Source organism: Ornithodoros turicata, chromosome 1, assembly GCF_037126465.1.
Source record: "Ornithodoros turicata isolate Travis chromosome 1, ASM3712646v1, whole genome shotgun sequence".
NCBI lineage: Eukaryota > Metazoa > Arthropoda > Arachnida > Ixodida > Argasidae > Ornithodoros > Ornithodoros turicata.
Window position 1 is genome coordinate 139,415,883 of NC_088201.1, and position 18,819 is coordinate 139,434,701.

Sequence of the window (18,819 nt, forward strand, 5' to 3'; positions counted from 1 at the left end):
GCCCCTTTAATTATTAATGTAATAAAAGTAGCAAGTGTTTTTAACCCTTATACGGCCTCCCAAGTCTCTTCATTACTTGTAGTCTATTTGTTTTCGCGTCCATCTGTACTCAGTTATACATTCATATATATATATATATATATATATATACTGCAGGAAAGTAAAATAATACGACGTGGACGACAGATTACAGGAAGGTTAACGAAAACGGCTTTCTTTAATGGGTAACCCAATACAAAGATTATAATATGCTACGAAACGTTAAAAGAATAGTCCACTTTTCCACAGTACCACTGTCTTCTTCAGGACAAAAGAGGTACAGGGGTTGCACATTGCTTAAATAGGTTCGGTAAGTGACGTCACAATCGGTGCAAGTACGCCCGTGGCGGTTGTCGGTGAGTGACGTTCTGGAACATTCCGCAATGTCAATTCCGGGTGGTGATGTTACTGTTCTTGGGGAGACAGTTCAGGGTGAGCTGTACTTAGCCTAGCTGAAAAGAAAAAAAGAAGGGGAAAAAAGAAAAAAATGAAAGTATATCGCATCTAGGCGACCAGATTCCTTACTGTTGAAAGTACACAGGGATTTTCGTTAATGATTGATCGGAATTTGTAAATGAGGTAAGACTCGCGTTGTTCCCTGCCTCTACCTGAGCTATGGTTAGATTGAAGAATAAACGGGGCGACGTCATTTATTGAATGACCAGGCTCTTTGAAATGACCAGAAACAGGAGGATTTGGCTTTTTGTTAACGTCCGATTGGTGGTTCCGAAAAGATGTTTTGGTTTGACCAACGTATTGTGCTTGACACGCGTTGTACTGAATGGCATAAATGACGTTGGATGAATTACACTCAAAGTCACCACGAATTTTGACGAAGAAACTAGAATTTATGCTCTTAAACACGTGGGCACTTTGCTTTCCATTGGGCACATTTTGGGCACCATTGGGCACCTTTTCGGCACCTGCTTCCAGAAGATGTGGGTTTGAGTCCTACAGCTGGCTAACCTTTCAGTGACTTTCATCTTTCACTTTGCTTTATTTTACATATTTGGCATCTGCACGAATGGCAGCCTGCTGTCGGAGTTGCTGGTCGGTTGACCTTGAAGCTGACTAGGTTATCATGGAGGTTTTGCGTGCACCCATAGGTCACACATGGGGGTTCCTGGAAGATTTGTCCTATGCGCTCCGGCTGAAGAAGAATACTGGTGGTGGCGATTAAGTATACTGTTGATGTTTGAAACGTTATTATTGAATGTTAAAATTAGGTTAATGGAACCACTGTCTGGTTTGCGGTTGTGTTTTGGAAGAGAGCTTTGCCATCTGCCCTGCGAGCCTTCCTTATTGCATCTTCAACCAAACTGTGTGAGAATGGACGACTGATGAATGTTTGTTTAAGTTTGTTCAAATTTATGTCCAGACCACTGTCGCTGGAACAGATGCGTCTATAACGAAGTGCCTGTCTGTAGGGGATAGCAAGTTTAGTATGCCGCGGGTGGCAAGTATTGAAACCTAGGTACTGCTGGGAGTATGTAGGTTTATAGAACAGGTCCGTAGTCAGGCTACGGACGGCTTGTTACGGGACAGGTCCGTTAGTTAACTTTATTTGGACATCCAGGAAGTTAACACTTAGAACCGAATAAGAATGGGTGAATTTGATTGCTGGATGTGCTTGGTTAAAATCGCCAATGAATATATTTGTAACGGCTATGGCGTTACAGTGTAAGAACAGAGCCTCATACAACCACACCCAGTTGCGGTCAAGCACGAACAACCTTTTTCTCCTTGTTCCTCGTCCTCACGCATCCTACATCACATGCCCCGTTTTAAAAAGTGCCGACCCAGCATCGTATATACAGTAATTACAGTGGCTACATTACACGATATACATATTCACATCATAGGAGGCAATAGGCCTCAGGTAGGGCTTTACTCTTTCAACATGAACATGTCCATCTTTTTGGTCGTTTTGAGATCTTATAGGCTACGGATCACATTCGCAGTGATCTCTTCCATTGGGTCAGCTTCGACTTTGTAAAATGATGTACAAGATAACTGCAGAATACCCTCGTTCATAGAATTCCTTTCGTTCATTACCACAATTGCACCACCTTTATCTGCTTTTTCTATGACTAAATCGTTATGTTTTAGAAGGCTACGGTGTTCAGTTGGCGAGAAATTTGGCTTTGATTAAGGTTAGATGAACGACTGTACGCGTTAATAATATCCTTTTAGACTGCGCGTATATATATATCCGGGCTTTATCACGATTACCGTCTGGTGTAAAACTGGGCGGCTTTTGAAGGGTTTGGAGTCTGACTTGGGATTGTCATGAAAGCATTCTTTGAGGCGCAAGCGGCGGGCGAAGTTATCGAAATCTGTGTAAATTTGATATTCATTTAATTTATTTTCACTGAGACAAAACAAGAGTCTGTGGCTGAGTAAAGATATTTCGGAATCAGTGAGAATATGGAATGACAAGTTAACGATATTATGAGACTTGGGGCATTCGAGATTACCGGGATCAGTTGAGGTGGCGTCTGGATATTGATTACAAAGAGTGTGCTGGTCCTGTGATGTCGTACTAGAAATGTATTTGGACAATATGTATCGAGTGGTAATCCTCAAATGTTGTTTTAAACCCAATAGAGGCATCCTGGCTAACTTGGTCTCTGGCGAGCTGTTTACGTTTACTGCAGTGCACGACTTCTTCCCTGTTCTTAGCGAAGCGTGCTAAATCTCAGTGATGGTTGTCGCAAGCAGAGGCTTTATCGCGGATAATTTTAGATTCCTGGGAAAATTGGCTGATAGTGTCATCACATTAGGATAATGCAACATCGATCCACGCAGTATAGGTATTGTTGAGAATCCCGTCCCAGAAACAAAAAGCAAAATCTCCCTGTTTCTCGTCATTTCAAACAGCCTGGTTATTGAAAAAATTACGTCGCCCTTTTTATTCTTCAATCAAACTTGAGCTCAGACAGAGGCGGGGAACAACGCGAGTCTTACCTCATATACAAATTCCAATCAATCATTAACGAAGATCCCGGTGTACTTTCAACAATAAGGAGTCTGGTCGCCTAGATGGGATATGCATTCCTTATTCCTTTTTATCGTTTTCCGTTCTTTTTTTCTTTTGAGCTAGGCCTAAGTACAGCTCACTGGGATCAGCACAATGTACTAAAAGTCGAGTGCAATAGTGGCGGGCGGCATGTGTCTTATCAATGTTCTCTAGTTTCACGAGTCTGTTCATGGCGTTCTATCTACCTGTCCACCCCTATTGCACTCGACTTTCAGTACATTGTGCTGCTTGGGCACCCTGAACTGGCTCCCCCAAGTAGAATGACGACACCACCCGGACTTGATCTTGCGGAATGTTCCAGAATGTTCCAGAATGTTCCACTCACCGACAACCGCCACGGGCGTACTTGCACCGATTGTGACGTCACTTACCGAACCTATTTAAGCAATGTGCGACCACAGTACCCCTTTTGTCCTGACGAAGACAGTGTGACTGTGGAAACGTCGACCGTTCTTTTAACGTTTCATAGCATATTAAAATCTTTGTTAGATTATCCATTAAATAAACAAGTTTTGCTGTCGTCCACGTCTTATTATTTCGCTTTTATTCAACTTCGCAGCCACCTGATATGTCAACCTCTTTGACCTATATATTGTATGTATATATATATATATATATGTATGCATAACTTCGTATGTATAGCTATGTATGTATGTAGCTTCGGCTATTTTTCCTCTGTGTATATATGTATATATATGTAATGAGGGGAAAAAATCCATTAAATAAACAAGTAAATGACACTACACGTATTTGAAATTAAATATTACAGATTAACATGGCTTATATGGCTGCACGCAGAGAAACAGATACCCATGGAACGATGCGACAGCACCAGAGGACACGTGTTTCACCGTGCTTGCGGCTCGTCAGCTCTGTGTAGCTGCGCATCGTTCGGAATTGGCAAACCAGGGGTCGCTGAGCGAGCGGCATAAGAAATAATAATTCAACCCAAGATTTACGCAGAAAATCCACGGCAAGTATTGCACTTTTTACTTTAAAATTACTTTAAATATTTTAAAAATTAGTTTTTAAGAATTTTCAACAATTTTAAAGTAGTGCAAAATCAAACTCAATGCAATACTTGTCGTGGATTTTCCATGTAAAACTTGGGTTGTAGAACAAAAAAGTTGAAAAAACTAAAAAGCGGCAGACAGTGGGAAATAATTTATTTGAATATCAACGGCGCCATCTTGAAGAAATCACGCCGGTGCGGGCGACTGGGGCACGACGGTTGCAGAGGCACGTGGCCACCTAGTTGCAAGGCATCACACCAGATGGCGTCAGCATTGTAGCTCTACGCGAGAAAGACAGAGAACAACAAAGTACTAGCGGCACGTAAAAATGGCAGCACTGCTAAACAAGTCTAAACACGAGAACACGGAGAAAACAGTACTGTCAGGGACACTTCTAACTTTCTACTCGTTTCCGTGGCCTCGCTACGATAAGCGCTACGCTAGCGGCCAAGGTCGGAAACAAAAAGTGGACTCGTCCTGGGGTGGCCGGGTGCCGACAAGGTATCGCATTGCCGCACGAAGGCGTTGAAAGGACCAAGTAAAAAGCAATAAAGAAAAACGTAACAAGGGAAAGCAGACGCGATAACAAAGCGCGATCTTCTTGCTCCTTGCAAAACAGCCCACGGCACGTGACAACCAGATTAAGATAGTGATATAATTCCCTCTCACACAGTCTGCTTTCCTTTTATTACGATTTTCTATATTGTTTTTACTCGTTCTTTCCAACACCTTCGTGCGGCAATGCGATACTTCGTAGGCACCCGGCCACCCCCGGACGAGTCCACTTTTTGTTTGCGACCTTGCCCGCTATCGTGGCGCTTATCGGAGCGAGACCGCACTGAAACGAGTAGAAAGTTAGAAGTGTCCATGACAGTACATATCGGGGAAAAGACGACCGGTTAGGCCTAACCAGAGCGTCACAACACTACGCAGCTAACACAAGGCGGCAACCGAAAAACGTGCCTCAACACGGAGAAGAGGCTTGGTCACCGCTAAACAACTCTAAACATGCGAGAAAAGGAGCGCGGTAAAACAACGCGCAAACATCTGCAAATCACTCAACTTTTCCCCCGCGGCGACGGTGCGTCCGCTCCATCCGGCAGCCAGGCAGAAACTGAGACGGCGCGGGGGCTACGGAGCAACCGAGCGCACGTCTGCCCTCCACGACAACCAGCGAGCAAGTGACTGGGGCGCCAGCTCTCACCAACTCCCCATAGAGCCCATAGTATAGGTAAATTCACACAACACTATGCACTCGACCAATGAGAATGCAGCGATTGATCCCTCAGTCCTCCAATCAGAAGTCTTTAGGTCCGGCTCGTAGCCCGACCGGTTCTGGTTGTTGTTGACTTCTGCTTTCCATACTGGCCTGTACCGGCTGCCCCTAACCTCTAAGTCTAGTAGCTTTTATGCACGTCGTAAAGTTATTCCGTGATTCCCAAACAACTGTGAAAAGTGTCGTAATGAAGAGAAATTTATTTACTGACACAATCGGCAGATCGACGCATATACATACACTGAGCGCACAGAGACCATTGCATAGCGCTCTCTAGCAGACTGGAACAAAGTTCAAACTAACAAAACACGCATATCGACGCAGCGTATTCCCATCAATGAACAACTGTCACATACTTGCACACAATCTCTTGATCATCATGTCCTTGCCTGCTACACGTCAAACATAAAATGCTGCTGCTTCATGAATCCTATTTTCTTTTCACCGCTATGCTGATCTGACGGCGCTCGAACATGTTCATCGAGCCAGAATTCTCGGCAACACTTCAGTTTGAAATCCGATTGGCTGTTCGTAGACCGATGCTTGTGTCGAGAAACAGTACAACACGATCAAAGACACCATAATACATGTGGACGGCGAACGCACATGCCTCTCAGCGAAAGACACCGCCGACTCGGCGTCCACCATTCAAATTTCAAATGAAACCGCCACGGGAGTACGCAGCACGCAGGCGAGGAAGCGCGAAGTGCCGTTTTCAAATTCGGTCAACCAATCCGGACACGCTTGTGGTGTCCGACCAATAGAGAGGCACGGATTGCTCCGTGCGCAGTGACACGGAATTTGATACAGATTTTGCGAGAGTTGTGGGGGCTCCGGGCACCGCGCCGCGGTCGCTACGCATGCGCGAGCGCGCTCCTAGCGCCCTCTGCGCCGCCCGCCCGCCCGGCCACGCGGCCGCGGGCGGTTTCGGTTTCGCTCTCTGCTCCTTCCACTGCGCACGCGCTCCTAGGGGCAGCGGGTGGCTTCTCCGTTTCGGTTTCCCTCTCGTTTCTTTGTGCGTGTTTATCTGTATAAAGGCAGCGCGCACTGCGCTCGCGTCATCAATACGTGAAGATGTACAGCTACCACTCATTACAAAATTGTTCCCGCACCCACGCTTCTCGGGAAGAAGTAGAGAAGGAATGTTTCAACAACGAAAGTCCCCTGAACGAGCTCGTCATCACTGCCTTTCGCTACGTGATAGACATGGTAGGCTTTGGCAATATAGGAGAGATCTCTCCGGGCCCGCTGCAGGAGATGGTGCATGGGATCTACGCCCGTTACAAGAAAGTCTGTATAATGGTTCCGGACGGACCCCTGGGACTCATGACCGAATCTGTGAGTTTGGCAACGCAGAATTCAACTACATCGCTGCAGACTTCGTGGACATTCTCGCTCGTGCCGTCGCTCATATTAAGTACGCCCTGCGGATGCACCGACATTTGCAAGCAGCCTACATCGCGAACTTTGTCATTGATTTATTGAAGTACCGCTTGGTTATCGAAATGTAGCGCATTAAACAGTCCGAATAACTTTGACGAGACTTTGTGTTTTCTTTCACTGAAACATCTTTATTGAATACATACAAATGAGTTGATCGATAGATGCCTGCACTTTGTTCCACGGTCACTCGATTCACAAGGACGCTCATGGTCTCTCTTGCCCGATGCTGAACAAGGAGGGGTCGTACTGCTATACAGGCAGGTATTTGGGCTATGGGGGTGGTTGCTGGACGGCTGTTCCTGTGTTTCATGATATGCGTTGACAGCGGCTGTCGCTTCCTGTAAAACAATGCCATACATAGAATACACTCCCTCAGAGCAGAGCTGGACTACTTACCTTTTGCTCCACGGAACGGCTCGCGTCGTGGATGGATGCTCCTCGTGGGCTTTCGACCCATCGTCGTAGAATCAGAGTGCCTTCTCCTCCTCCTCGCATTGTGCTGGTGCCGTCTGTACTTTGGACCCCGCGCCTTCCGTTTTTCGCACCTTGTTTTTTTTTTTTGCGATGTCGCATATGACAATGATACCATCGACGTTGAATAAAACATAACACTAATGTCTAGCTAACACTCTGGGCAGACTTCTATGTGACAACGAGAAGGCCCAGAGTGGGATTCGAACCCAGAAACCTCCTACACTGGACGCGATACACTAACCACTAGTCTTATTCGTGCTGCGTTTTTCTAATCGCGGGGTTCGTGTCTAAACCCGTCCAAACATGTTTAAACACGGCCAAACATGTTCATACACCTTCAAGGACGTCATAGAGAGTGAGAGAGAGGAACTAGTGTGTCCAGGGACGACTTCGACGGTTCGCCAGTGTCTGAACACGTCCAAACATGTTCAAACATATCTTAACATGTCCAAACACGTTCAAGTACGTCATAGAGAGTGAGAGGACAAGCTTTACTATAAATGTCGAAGCGAACGTTTGATCGTCATTCTCGTGCCATTATGCTCAGCTTGGTAGATCCTCATAAGTAATACCTGTAGCGGACGCTGGACGACGACAACGATGGCCACGCGCATGGAGCACCCGCTTCTCAGTTCCACCGGCGCGGCCATGGAGATAGGCCACCGTCATCCCCTCTCCGTGGCATACCATCATCGCCGGTCGGGGCTCATGTAGAGGAAGACCATCGTCCTCTACATTTGGTGACCCGGACGAAGAACATCACGTCCGGAGCAATTCGGCCCTTCACCATCCCAAATTTGTGACGACACCATCGAGCAGCACTACCTCCGGCACACACGGCCCGCCTTCACTCCTACCGCATCTCGGTACTCTTGACTCCTCTTCTCACGCTTCTCACTGCCGGCCGCGACACTCGAGCCTTGCGCTCACCTGCCGGTTGCGGCAGTCGCGGCAGCCGACGCCTTGGCACGCTTCAGCCCGTCTCACTCACCCCACTCCACCTGGGACTCTCGAGCTTCGGCTCCTGTGCCGGTCATCATCGCCGGTCGGGGCTCATGTAGAGGAAGACCATCGTCCTCTACAATACCCATGACGTCATCATCGCCGTCGAAATGTTTGAAGAGTTTCGTTTACAGTCTACAACACTTTTGCTGCCCGTAAAGTCGTTTTTTTCCCGCCTCACATATTTCGGGAGATTGGCAGCGCCCGCTTCTTCTCCACCAACTGCCGTGGATTGTGGTCCAAAGGTACGCTTCCTCGTTATTTTGAATACGGTCTATAACCAGTCACACTTTTTCAGAACAAAAGCATTGGACGGACCGACTGATACGCCCGTTTCTCGGCCGCCGGACGGTACCGTTCGACGTACGTTGCGAAGTGCTTCGACTATTGAAGGAAGAGAGAGAACATGAACCATCAGTATCACTCTGACTCACGAAGATTGTACGTGTGTGTGTGTTTTAAAAACACGTGTTTCTTACGCTCCTTTCGTGCAGATTACGAATGGCTACTGACGGGAGATCTACCCCTGGTCCTAACCTTCAAGCCTCCTCCGAAGACCTTCATTTGCCGGATCGGCGATTAGCTGACCACCTGTCGTTGCGGTGGACTCTGGTCGAGAAACCCCAGCTATTGGTGAGAGTCGAGCTTTCGTCCGTATTTGGGCTGTCTTCCCGGCTACCAAACCAAAGCTGGAGCCTAGTTCATGTGTAACCTCTCACGATAAATAAAAAAAAAAGGTTGTGTATACTCTCATTCCGTCTCGGTCATGACGCCCGAGCAGAGGTTTGCAACCGTTGTGCAAACGCGAATGTGTCTGGACTTGCTGCGATTACGCGATTATATTCACGGCGATAACTGCGAGGGTGACTTTCGGTCGATTCTCAAGACGATACCCTTACGTCTGCTCACCGTGGGAAGATTGCAAAGAAAATGAAGCGTTTCGTAGACTACCAGCTGGAGCTGCTGGAAAAGTATAGAGGCAGTCGACCCGTGTCTCATCAACGCGGGTTTCAACCGACCCGTCGTCCGTCACTACTGGCTTCTCCACACATCCCTCGACGTCACGGTGACCGGCGACGAGCGTCGGGTCAGCACGTTGGAAGATCGTCTCGCAAGCGTCTTGTGTATGTCGTGAAGAATAGACTATTTTAGGAAGCGCGTTCGTTCACGAGGAGACGTTTTATTGTTTTGACATTCTCTTCGAGGTTAAAGGAAAAGATGGATACACAATTTTTCAAGCTGTATCGTTTCGACATGCGCGTAGCTACGTAGATACAAAAAAGCCCGCAGTAAGGCGAAAAAGGCGATTGAATACACTTGACGTTATACTCGTCCACTAGTAAAGTCCTTCGAAGGTTTGTTTCGATGGGGGGAAGTTCGTACCGTCGAAAAACACGGCAGACCCGTCGTAGTTTTTCAGGCAGAGCACCCAATGCTGCCCGCGCTTTCTTCGCTCTTCCGTATTGGGCTTGCGTAAGACATAGCATAGACTCAGCATGGAGGAAGCGAGTGGGTTCAGGGATACGAGTTCCAAATGTCGCTCTCGTACATCTTTTCTACGGGAAGGTGACGGTACGGTCCTTGTCGACGCACATGAGCTTGGGACACTCGGAAATCAAGAGGACAGTGACCGCGTGTGGAAGGGCTTTAGCGAAGCGTAACTGTAGGCGAACGTTTCCTTTTCGCCACTCGTTCAAGTGCGAAGGAGGAACACTTGTCCACGTCCAAGTTGAAGTAGAGAAGGAACCCGTTCGTTTTAAATCGGTCGTAGCTGTACTTGAAATGTTTTTCACCCAGTTCTTGCAAGAAGTTAAAGTAGGGAATTTTGACGAGGTCGTTCTTAAAGTCGTACTCGGCTCGCACGTGCTGGTCGTCCACGGAGAGCATCGAATCCGACAGGTCGTAATGGCGGAATCGGATTGCATTGGATGTCGCCGAGGAAGTCGGACGTGGCGAGCAGGGCGACGCATAATTTGGAAGGCACCCTTTTGGGGTAAACGTTTTCAAAGTGAGCGTCCAACTCCCGGCACTAAAACTCCGCACTTTGGTTTCCAATCCGCGTAACACGTAGATGGCCGGTGTGATCTGAAGCCGCCGCTCGTATTCCAAAAACAGGGAAGGTGCAAGCGTCACCTTTTTCAAGTGTAACGTCATTCCTTTAATGTCTACCTCGTAATTGTACGTTTTCTTGTCGCTGGAAGCCGATATGAGTTTAAATTCGTCGTTGTTTAACGGGAAAACCACGCGAATTTTGACGGCAGGTACCATCAGGCGCGGCTGTTTAAACAGGTCGATATTGATCTGTCCGAGCAGGTTAAAGTATTTTCCACCCTTCGTCGCTTCGTAACGTTGTTTCGGACCGCGAGACGAAACGTCGTAATCGTTTTTTAAACGTTCGTCGTCCTCGACAAAGAGTCCAGCCGCGTGAACGGTTTCTTGAGCCAGCAGCGTGGAATGAAGCACGACGTCCAAAATACTCCTGTAGGCGTACAACTCGTTGGAACTGGCGAACTTGTTGTTCGTATAAACGGTGACCGTCTTAAACATGCCACTCAACAGGTGGTTTATTGGGAAAATGACATCTTCTTTCTCGTCCATTTCTCCCCCGTCGTCGCGGACAATGTCGTCGTCGACAATGTCGACAATGTCGGCGTCGTCGCGGACAATGCCCGCGGTCAAAGACACGCACTGCCGTAGAGATCCAAGTGTGCCCTTTGCAAATTTTGTATAGAAAGTTCGATCACTGTATTATTTACCCCGTTGACCGGATAAAAGAGTTGGTACGAAGTATCTTCCACGCCGTATTGAACGGAAGGGGTTCGAATATCATCACATCACTCGTCAGACAGAATGGCGACTCTTTCTTGTCTTTCGTTGACGTCAGAATCGGTCGGAGCGCACTGCGGATGTGTGACCTTCACGGTGTACCAAAGATATCTTCAGGTGCGTCGTGTGTCGGCGCCTTTTGTTGTCTTTTGCGGCGTTTCTTTCTTTTGTTGTTTCCAGAGCCCTCCATGGAATCCAGCACATCTCTCCCCGTTGCTATGGCCGTCCTTTTTACTGCGCGCGGTATTCCTTCGCCGTCGGCCTAATTCCCCGCCAAGCGATTCAACGTTCTCTTGGCGATGGGTTTCATTTGTTGCCAGATGGGAACGATAAACTTCGATATGTTACTCAACACACCGCCCCCTCGTTCGAAAAGGGGTTGGAAAAGTGACATCGCCGAAAGCGACGGGTGCGGCGCGCTCCAATAAGATGTAGGTGGCTTCGCGTTCGCTCCATTTGGGAGGCTTGACCGCACGACCTGCTTCGCACGATGCTAGCGAGGCGTCGAGCGCCTGTGCGAGCCGAGGGTCCAATTTCACGTCACGGGTAAGACGAGGTCGTGTCGCGATTTATTGTACGGGAAAGAAACGTTAAATTCCGAAAGGGCTTTTCCCAAATCCCTCTCGAGGTCCGAGGTGACCCGAAAAGTTCTCCCAGCTTCGACCGTGTACTCGAAAGAAACCTCGATTTTCGTTTCTCACCATTTGTATCCGATATCTAAAAACTCATTGCTTATGCTGAGATCCATCAGACACACTTTATAGCGATTCGAGAGCTGAAGCGGACTGTCGAAAGCTACCGTGAAGATGTTGAGTTTATTCGAGGGAAACTTATCCATGCTGGCGTTCGACAGCAGGTGGACGTAGATGTCTTACGTCATTTCCCAATCTTGACCACGTTGCTGCTCGGAACCCAACTGTCGTGTTCTTTGTCGTAACCGAACCAGCGAACCAAGGAGAAGCTCTGACCGTTCACTTTCTTCTTCCTCAGCACTTTCGTTACTGGCCAAGGTTGATTGGCGTCTCGGGTTACGGCAAGTACCTTCTCGTGGTAGAAAGATACGTCCACTTCCTTACCCCGGTTATCTTCCAGGTGCATGACGGGAGGGGAGGTGTCTCTCAGGCGGGAGACGGTGAAAATCTGAGGCGACCAACTCCCTTCCGAGCTCTTATGAAAACATTTTCTGTGTAGTAGGACCCTCACTGTATCCCCCACTTTGAGCTTTTTTTCACGGAGGGTATCACGGGCTTCCCATTTATCTTATTGAACAGCTCCAGTTCGTTTTGGGGCATGACTTGGGACGGGCTGATGCACAACGTCCTGTGTTTGCTGTTGTTGTAGTTGCGCACGATCTTGGGAAGCGCGGAAACGAAGTGGTATTTTCTGGTTACTCTAAAATAACGGAATATTCTGTCGCGTAAAGTGCATATGACCCGTTCTGCCTGCAATGCCTTGATTACGGGAGAGAAGGTGGAATACGTGTGGATCTTCTTTCGTGACAGGTAATCCTTGACGATCTTGTTGTAGAATTCCCCTCTTCTGTCGCAAAAGATGCGTGTAGGCGCGTTACCTCCCCGAAAAAGTCTTATCGTGGCCCTTTAGTTTCGGGGGGCTTCGTCTTTAGCAGGAGGGTGCGCAGAAAGCGGGAGAGGGAATCAATCGCCACGAGAATGTATCGGTAGCCACCGTTGAACCTCTTGCATTTTGAAACGTCGGCGAGGTCCATTTGCCACACGTCGTTGATCTTGAGCGCGATGATGCGTCTTTCTTCTCACCGGATGGTGTAGTGTGTAGGCGTGCAGCTTTCTGAAAATGGCGAGACCCTTCTTTTTGCTCATGTGGCGCGCTTTTCTATAGCGGTCATCTCCCCCCAAACCACCTTCTGGTTTCTCATGTCCCTCCAAAACTCGTCCACGCAACGGAGGCGTGCTGCTGCTGCTGCTGCTGTTGACGCTCGCGAGATTTGGGCAGATAAATCAAGCGTAATAGTTTCGAGACTTTGGGGAGCCAGGAAGGTTTCTTTCCCGTCTTACGTTAACAAATAATGGACGAGTTCGTAAACGGAGGAGTGCCGGATGGGCTTGCCCGACACGGAGACACAGCCCCCGCGATCCCAGGAAATAACCTTCTTTAATTCCGAGACGACCCTTTCCGCTTCCTCTTCGTCCACCTCTAGAGAGAGGAGCGAATAGACAAAGTCACTTTTTTTATTGTTGTAGGGGTCGAATCCATACTGGTTGAGTATGCGATACAGTGCTTGCAGTATTAGTTTCACTTTGACGTCGTCACTCTCCTTCGAGGAAATAATGTTCCCGATGGAGGAGCCGGTCACTTCAATTATCTTGGCCATTGGCGAAGAGGTTCAATACGGCGAGGAGGCAAAGAGGTTCAATAGGAGAGGAACCACCGACGAAAGAACGCCCTGTCCTCGCTGCTGAGACAGATAGCGCTTCAAACGTGCGGATTCTTGTGAATGTTTGTGTAGACGAGCCGACGTAAGAAGCGTTTGTGCTTCTTCAAACGCGCGAACGTGTCTGGAGCTAGAGCCACCTTTCCGTTCAATACATTGAGGCAAATTTCGGAGAGGTGTTTCATGTCGGACGAAGAAGAACGTCTCAAGACGTCGCGTCGGCGCGGAGGGGGTAGAGTAGAGAGTACTTTGAGTGAAGTGAGGTGAGGGCGGAGATTCATTTCGGAGCGTAGATATATTGACGTTCACCCGGAAAGATATTGCTACGCAGCCTGTGGTCCTCGTGCGTATAGTTGTGAAGACCCACGAGTAAATAAGCGTGGGGCGATGACATTGCTTGTTTATATGCGTCCAGAAAATACTCCAATCTTTTTTGGCCAAATAGCTGTTGGCCAAAATGTTCCATCTGGTGCACGGTGCGCACGGTGCGCTACAGGACGATGTAAACTGGCGTTGCAGGATATAGTTCTGAAATGGCTACTGTCGAAAAAGATGTTTTGAACGAGTAAGAAGATCGACGCGTTGGCGTGGTGAGAACCCCGAATGAAAAGATTGGTCAACTCCTTCAAGAAACCAGCGTCGGTCATGTGATCGTCGACGACGATGAGCGTAGCGCGGGACGTGTCCCACTCGCGCGGTAGCTCCTTGGTAAATTTTACAGAGTCCCCAAATTCGTCCTGCATGCTCGGCGAAGCATATTTCTGGACGTAGAATATTTGTTACGGAGTCTTGTCCACCACGCCGTTCAGGTTCCTCAGCACGTTCGCAGCGAAAGTAGATTTGATGCACATGGAGGGGCCGCTTAAGATACAGCGAAAAAGGATGACGGAAGCGAAAAGGTTCCGGGAAAGACATGTTGCGTGTGTACACTTTGCACGAAGAAAAAGAAGAGAATGAGACTCGTAGAGAAATGCATCTCTTTTATTTACACGTCGTCGTCCTCTAGATCGGAACTGCGTTCCCAATAGAGATTAACTAGGCTAAAGTTCGACTTCTTTTTTGTCAGTCTGTCCGCCGCTAAGATGCCAACCATTTCAGGCGGTGGGCTTGGAAGGCTTCCTCCACGATGCCGCGAATAAGTTCGCGAAGTTCTTCGTTTTTTGTCTTTTCCTGGCGACAATAAGAAACGCAGGAGAATAAACCACACATGGTGTTTTCCATGCGCCGAGCGCAGCGTGTTTTCCGAGCGCAGTGCGCGCTGCCTTTATAAACACGCGCAAAGAAACGAGAGCCAAACCGAAACGGAGAAGCCACCCGCTGCCGCTAAGAAGGCGCGCGCAGTGGAAGGAGCAGAGAGCGAAACCGCCCGCGGGCCGGCGGCGCAGAGGGCACTATGAGCGCGCGCATGCGTAACGACCGCGGCGCGGCGCCCCAGTCGTCACTTGCTCGCTGGCTGTCGTGGAGAGCAGACCTGCGTTCGGTTGCTCCGCAGTCCCCACGTCGGCTCAGTTTCTGCCTGGCTGCCGGATGGAGCGGACGCACCGTCGCCGCGGGGGAAAAGTTGAGTGATTTGCCGATGTTTACGCATTGTTTTACCGCTCTCCTTTTCTGGCATATTTAGACTTGTTTAGCGGTGACCAAGCGGCGACCAAGCCAAGCCTCCGTGTTGACGCACGTTTTTCGGCTCCCACCTTGTGTTAGCTGCATAGTGTTGTGACGCTCTGGTTAGGCCAAACCGGTCGCCTTTCCCCCGATGTGTATTGTTTTCTCCGTGCTCTCATGTTTAGACTTGTTTAGCAGTACTGCCATTTTTACGTGCCGCTAGTACTTTGTTGTTGTTTGTTTTTCTCGCATAGAGCTACAATGCTGGCGCCATCTGGTGTGATGCCTTGCAACTAGGTGGCCACCTGCCTCTGCAACCGTCGTGCCCCAGTCGCCCGCACCGGCGTGATTTCTTCAAGATGGCTTCGTTGATTTTCAAATACGATATTTCCCACTGTCTGTTTCCTTTCTATCTAGATTAGATTAGCTATTTGACTAGAGTTAGATTTGCGCTATTTTAAAACTTTAAAAATTCTTAAAATTTAACTTTTTAAAGAATTTAAAGTAATTTTAAAATAATTTTAAAGTAAAAAGTGCAATGCTTGCCGTGGATTTTCTTTGTATATCTTGGGTTGAATGATTGCTACTGATATATACCTGGAAGGGTGACTGACCACTCCTCAATGCCACAGTGGGAGCCAGTGAATTATAATGAAGGGGGAAAATGCCATTAAAGAAATAAATAAATGACACTAGACGTATTTGAAATTAAATATTACAGATGAAGATGGCTTCTATGGCTGCACGCAGAGAAACAAATAGTCATGGAGCGATGCGACAGCACCAGAGGACACGTGTTTCGCCGTGTTTGCGGCTCGTCAGCTTTGGGTAGCTGCGCATCGTTCGGAATTGGCAAACCAGGGGTCGCTCAGCGAGCGATATACATCTGGGAGGGTGACTCAGCACTCCTGAATGCCACAGTGCAAGCCAGGAACAAGTAAATGACACTAGACGGATTTTAAATTAAATATTACATATATCTTAATCTGTAATATTTAATTTCAAATACGTCTAGTGTCATTTCCTTGTTTCTTTAATGGCCATTTTTCCCCTTGATTATAATTCAAAAGTTTCTATTTTGTAGCCCATGGCTTTAGTGTAATTTTTCTGGCATTAACTGTCACAAGGGAGACATGCAATTCTTCTGCTAAAAGCCCCTACTCTTTAATTTTACACGAGGGTGCTTCCTGCTTTTCACGTTAGCCTACACTTACTGGAGTGGTTACCTTCATTTCAAAATTTTAGGTCATGCAGTAGCATGTTATACGGATGAAGTCGTAATTGCTTCAGACAACCACAGGCCATTTGCGAAACAAACGAATTGGCATCCTGCCTTAGCTTTGCCATGAACACCCTTTAGTTTATTTGCACTCGCCCTAGGAAGTTGCATTAATGAAATTTTAGACGTAAAGAACACCTTTAAGACACCCTTCTTGTTCGTGTTGTCATTATTCAAGAGTCCTAACTTTTTAAAGGCAACCTCACAGGCATCAAATCAAAGTCCCTCGTCGGCACCGCTAAACTGCATGTGGGAGGAGCGCCACCCCTTCCACAGACGGTGTCTACAAAACTAACTTTGGATAACTTTATCTCAAACTAAACATTGTCCCGCCTGTGTTGGTCCTACAGCAAGGGCAATTTCGTAAAGGAGGCTTCACCTCGTTCACGGAAGCATCAGGTGAAGCCCACTTTCGGGTTATGTCGTTCATATTCGTGGAATAGTCAAATATTCGAAACATCGAATATTGGATATTCGATTCGCGAATGGAATAGTTTCAGCGTTTGATATTCGATTCGAATTCGAGAACTCGAATATTCGCACACCCCTAATATATATGTGTATATACGAGTGGTATGTGCAGATGTTCAGTTGCTCCTTCGATAACAATGAAATACGAAGTAATACGCGAACAAGGTTTGCCTCGCAGTTGTATGAAATACAACATCAGGCGAACTGACAACAAATTTCAACAGTTACATAAATTTATAACTAAAAATTACTAAAAATTCGTTGCAGGACAAAATCTGCGTTCAAGCTCAATGCGTCCAGAATACAGCCATACCGTAAGAATGCAGGAAATGACCTAGACACCCCCGGACAGCTTCGAAGACTTCCAAGTTCGTTTTCCAAGAGAGTGGAAACACTGCGCATTATTAGTAGTATGGCAATGTAATGTAAAAGTAATTAAAGTGAAATGAATGTAAAGTTGTGCGTGTGTAAGCGTGACTTAGATTACATTTTAGGTGTGCTCGAAAATACCTGGACATGGAAACATTGCTACAGAAAGGCGGCGGGTGGGCATTGGGTAGGGTCCGTTTCCCATACGCAAACTTTGCGTCATTGTATCTGCAAGCTAACTCACTGTGTTTGACCTCACCATATTCATTTATTTAGCGCACAGAAGATGACATGATAAACAAGGTGTGTATCACAAATAATTTCCATTATTACAAGTTAATATAAGGGACAATATTAAAACATCTGCAGTTATCATTGTTTCTTTCCGTATTTCTTTTCGTTTTTTTAGGCATTAGTCTCGTCACGAACTGCCATGATATGTTGTGCTCATGAGGTGATGACAAGCAGGCGATGAGAGCATGGTGGCCGCGACAACGTAGGAACGCGTGTCCTGTAGGTTTCTTTGGAATTTTTGAATTTGCGGTGCGTCCGTGATTTGCCTCGTGACAATATTAGAGTTCGCGTGATCCTCGATGACTGTAATGAGTCGAGCTGAATCGTTGAGGCGTTTGGAAAATTCATTATTATTCGTTCGGAAATGTAGTAATTTGAAAATGGAAAACAAAATTGGAAAATGTGAGGTTTCTCGAACTTCAAAGTCCTATTCCTTCCATTTTACTCAGCGGCTTTCGAACTTCATGTACTCTGAGTATTCCATTAGAACTGACGTGGAAGGGAGTGATACTAATATGATTGTTTTGTAGGAAAACACACAAAAAAAATTAGAACAGCCCTGAGGACACTTGAGCCCGGTTTTATCACAACCGTGATTTCCTTGTATACTTTTACGCTGTAATTGTCGCTAAGATTATCTTACGTTTGTTGTGCGACTGACATAGATATTGCGCAGAGTGCGGCTAATAGATCATCCAATGGACAGCACTCTTAAACAGTCTAGTTTTCTTAGAATTATTTCTCCTTTATTTAGATTTAGTTTTCAGGGGTCGGTTAAACGAAGGAGCGTTATTATAGGTAATGATTTCGGCAATCGTAACTAAATGAGCCGTAACTTTAAAAAAATGCTGATGACAAGCTAATTTATCTTTGTTGGTTGGGAGAACAGAGGGGAAAATGTCGTGTGGAATATCTCACGATCACTGAAATAGCTTCAAAGTTAGGTCTGTTAAAGAAAAAGTTTATCTCCTTGCGTTGCTAACTCGGCATTGATTTCCCGAAATACTGAATGAGACGAAGCTTGGTGTCGAATAACCCTGTCACACTGGTAGTCTTCAAAGGTAATTGAAACCAATGACCATTGAACACACGCGTAGGACCACCAAGTGGGCAACGTGTCAACCTCTGAGGGAGCATTTGATACAAATTGCTTCCATTTACAGCATCCAACGGGATAGAATTTCCAACTGAAATGGCGGACGTTGTTTTCGTTGGTTCTTGATGATGTACACAACTATAATGGGACTTGTGGACCTACTGGACCTAATGGTCTGCTGGACG

General features: G+C 47.0%; 1 protein-coding gene and 1 long non-coding RNA gene across 5 annotated transcripts in view; both read left to right on the forward strand.

Annotated features, from left to right (window-relative positions):
* Positions 1 to 17,331, forward strand: part of LOC135369886 (uncharacterized) — a 127,215-nt gene extending 109,884 nt beyond the window's left edge. For all 4 annotated transcript variants that reach the window (XM_064603474.1, XM_064603466.1, XM_064603482.1 and 1 more), the window contains one exon: positions 17,143 to 17,331. In XM_064603474.1, coding sequence (XP_064459544.1) covers positions 17,143 to 17,193 — 51 coding nt within the window. In that variant the 3' untranslated portion in view covers positions 17,194 to 17,331. The remainder of the gene's footprint in view (positions 1 to 17,142) is intronic.
* LOC135369879 (uncharacterized) lies at positions 7,850 to 9,186 on the forward strand. The gene is made up of 3 exons (XR_010415146.1): positions 7,850 to 8,532; positions 8,586 to 8,728; positions 8,782 to 9,186. It is a non-coding gene; the product is annotated as an uncharacterized LOC135369879 (long non-coding RNA).
* Positions 17,332 to 18,819: the final 1,488 nt, after the last annotated feature.